At 42.3% G+C, this 4,025-nt stretch overlaps 1 protein-coding gene across 1 annotated transcript; it reads right to left on the reverse strand.

Moving 5' to 3' along the window:
* Positions 1-704: 704 nt before the first annotated feature.
* Positions 705-1,631, reverse strand: OR2Y1 (olfactory receptor family 2 subfamily Y member 1; the record flags this gene model as incomplete). The annotated part of the gene is made up of 1 exon (XM_080804268.1): positions 705-1,631. The coding sequence occupies one exon, from the start codon at positions 1,629-1,631 to the stop codon at positions 705-707; it is 927 nt and encodes a 308-aa protein (XP_080660394.1).
* Between the last annotated feature and the right edge of the window lie 2,394 nt (positions 1,632-4,025).

The raw sequence follows: 4,025 nt of genomic DNA on the forward strand, positions 1-4,025 counted from the left end.
TTGAAATTTATTGACTGTCTATATATCCAGCAAGCAAATGTGTTTATTCCTATTATTCAAACATCTCTAAAACTGTCCTAAACTGGATGGAATTTGACATGTTCTACAACATGGCCTAGAATAGTCATGGTATTCCTTCCAGTTTTGAGAAACAGGAATCCTTGGTACACTGTGTAAACTCTGTCTACTCATCTTTTATTCTTTTGTTCTTGTTCTCATATATTTATTAATGATGGACAAATATCGCACTGTATGTTACTGACTAAATCATATGCCCGACTGTTTTGATAATGGTGCAGTGAAGGTGGTGATGGAGAAAATTAAGAAGCTTCTATGGCCATGTAGCAGCTTAATAAATGTAGTAGAATTATCACGGGTATTATTATAATATCTAAATGTATATTTGGTGGCGTTTGAATAAGTTAGTGACTATGCATTGAAAATAGGAAAGCATCAACAGTGGGTCACAGAATTACTTGCCAATAAGGATTGCCTTGGCCAGAGGTTACTTTAAGGAATGGTCGAGTTTCCTTCTGGTGAGTACCCACCCTATAAGGATCCCAGGAATAGCTAGTGGTTAGAACACAGCAGATATTCCAACCTCCTCACAGAACGATGAAGCAAGTGCAGTTAAAACAGGTACACCCCACATATGTCTCCAGTGGTTGCCTCACCTGTTCTTCCCACTCTTGATCTCCCTATACCTACTCCTTCCCTATCAGCCTCCTGACTGCTTTCTTCACATCCTTATTCCTCAGTGTGTAGATCAGAGGGTTGAGTGTGGGAGCAAGGATCATGTAGAGCACTGCCAGTGCTTTGCTCTGGTCCTGGGAGTAGTTGTCCTTGGGCTGCAGATACAAAAACATAATGGTCCCATAGAAGAGTGAGACTACCATTAGGTGGGAGGCACAGGTCCCAAAGGCCTTTTTCCTTCCTTCTGCTGAGCGCATTTTTACTACTGCTCTGGCGATGCACACATAAGTGGTCAGGATGATGGAGACAGGCATGGCTAGGATGATTAGCCGGGCGATAAACATTTTAGATTCTGTCGGGCCAGTATCCACACAGGAGAGTTTAACAATGATCAACAGTTCACAAAAGAAATGGTCCACACGCCGGTTTCCACATCGAGGCAGCACCATGGCCATTGAGGACTGTAGAAAGGAGTTGGCAAAACCAGAACACCAGGAAGCTGCTGCCAGGAGGTGGCACAGCCTGGGGTGCATGATAGAGGCATAGCGCAGAGGCCAGCAAACTGCAACATAGCGGTCTATTGCCATCACTGCAAGGAGAACACACTCAGTGGAGCCAAGTGCCAAGGCGACCCAGTACTGGACCATGCAGCCAGCATAGCTAATCTTCTTGTTGCCTCCCCACATGTTCACCAGCATCTGAGGGACAATGCTGGTGGTGAAGCAGAGGTCAAGAACAGAGAGGTTTCTAAGGAAGAAGTACATGGGTGTGTGGAGTCCAGGGTCCAAGATCGAGAGCAAGATGATGGCCACGTTGCCCACAAGTGTTATCGTGTAGAATGTCAGGACAAAGAGGGAGAGAATTAGCTCTAACTCAGGCCGCTCAGAGAAGCCCACTAAGATGAAATCCCCACCTGTGCTGTCATTAGCTGTTTCCATCTCCTCTTCAGCCCTATCACTGCAGGAGATCCCACACCCTCTGCAGTGGGATTTAAGAATAAGTAGATAATTAATACACATAATGGATTTAAGCGTGGTCCTTAGATGTGACCTAAATTCTACATTTTTGCTTCTTATTTTCCTTTCTATCTTATTTCTCCCGGCAATTGGATGAAAACTCCTGTAGATACGTGACTTCCACAGTAATAAATGTATCACAACCAATTTCAGTTATAAACATAAACAGCATCTAAGTTCACTAATTTGAAAGCCCGATCCCATGAATACTAAAAATTCATAATCTGATTTAACATTCAGTCTTATCCTCTCCCCAGGTAGGACTCCTTCCTGGTGACCCCCTTGTGCTTGAGGGAAAGGATTTGGGCAGTTTCTTTCTCTCCGTGCCCCTTTCCCTGCCCCTGACCATAGGGTCCTCCTGTTTGGGCAGTGCATATGGGTAGGGAAGGAGTTACAAAACAGTTCTTACTCTCCCAATCTGAGCCTGGGAGGTGTTTAAAGAGCTGACTCTTCTCTCATGGGAAAAGTTCAGGTTCTTAGAAGCTTCCTTACTGGGACAATAGGTTGGCAGGTTCCCAGCCTGGGCTGGTGCATCTCCTCCCATGAAGCTTCCATCAACTTTTGCAGCCTCTGGAGATCCAGCATTCTCTCCCAGCATCATGCTATTTGATCTCTTTGTCCCTTTGATGGCCCTATTGGTTTACACTTGGGACAACCCTGCACTAGCTCTCCTTTTGCCTGCAGCCCTCCTCCAACACAGAGGAAGATCCCTTTCATCATTTGTCTCAAAACCATTGCAGCAGCCAAGATGTTTTTGAATCCTCACTGTAGTAGCTGTTGGCTCTTTTCTCATCCCCCAGAATTTCTGACCTGGTCCACTCTGCTCTCTCCCAACTAAAATATGCACTTACTGAAATCCCCAAGTAGCTCTTTGAAGTCTCCCACCATCATACCTATTGATGTGATGGGGCAAGTACTTCAAAACGCCCTTTCCTGTTTGAAGGGGATGGTTTCAGACTCAGACTATTGTTCATTCCAAACGAATCTTCACAAATTCTCTAATACTCTACTCTCTCTTTTAAAAATGATTTTATTTACTTATTTATTTTAGAGAGAGAACAAGTAGGGGCAAGGGGCAGAGAGAAAGGGAGAAAAGACTCCCTGCTGTGCAGAGACCAATGCAGGGCTCCATCTCAGGACCCTGAGATCGTGATCTGAGCCGAAGGCAGATGCTTAACCGACTGAGCCACCCAGGTCACCCCTCCTCTCTACACTCTTGACTTATTTAATTTTTCATGTGGATGAAACTACTCTGGATGACTAGTCTGAGAATCATAAAATCACTTAAAAATAATTTTCTTATAAATTATACATATGATTGTATGTTTCACACCCTTTTTAATTTGAGTCAAATATAAGCCAACCAGATTCATTTTATCCTTATGTACCGGAGGCAGTGGGACACTCAGTTTTGTGGGACAAAATTTTGTGGGACACCCACTTTTTTGGAGTAGCTCCTGTCAATACCTTTGGGAAAACTGAATGATAGTAAGGCAACAGATCTCAAATAAATGAGCTAGAAGGTAAAGTAATTTAAGTACTTTAAATAGGAATTATAAATAAAGGTACAAAGAAAGAAAGCAAAATTAGATAACAAATTCACTCTATTGGAACAGAAGTTAAGGGAGAAATCAGACAGTGAAGCAAAAGGTTATCTCCATCTGTATCATTAAAAATGTCTACCTTGACTTCTTTCTCTGACTTTTCCAGTTGTTCCTCTTCTGCTAAACAGAAATACTTCATAGACTTGCCTTGGAGATAGAGTGCCAATGACTTCAAAAAGTTTTGAGATATTCGGGTCTTTCAAACTGTATTTTCCCCTTCACTACTCGTATTGAACTAAGAAAGACTTTTTCTTAGAGCTTCTGGCCTCCCTCCTTGCAAAAGTATCTTATCTCTCTATTGGTATGCAGGTTATTAACTGCACTCTTCATGCCTTTGGACTGAGTATATTGAGATGGTAAGGGTGGGGCAATGGTGTATATAAAATATTCTTTGTGTCTTTGTCCACAGTTTGCTTCATTAGAACTAATGATTAAACAAATTTAACAAGGAAGGTTTTACATACTGTAAGAGCAAATAATTTTCTACTAATTTATGCTTAAATTTAAAAACTCACAATGAATTAAAACAAGGTGAGGAGACAGGGGAAGGAAAATTGATTGGGAGTAATTTGGGATTGCACAGAAGCAAGGGGGATACATACAGGATGTAATAGGAGAGCCTGTTTATAAGTGAAAAGTTGAGTTCTCAGACACCCTGGGGACAGAGCTCAGAGATGTGACAATGGCAAAACAGGAGTGTCTCTTTTATTCA

Source organism: Martes martes, assembly GCF_963455335.1.
Source record: "Martes martes genome assembly, chromosome: 5".
Taxonomy (NCBI): Eukaryota; Metazoa; Chordata; class Mammalia; order Carnivora; family Mustelidae; genus Martes; species Martes martes.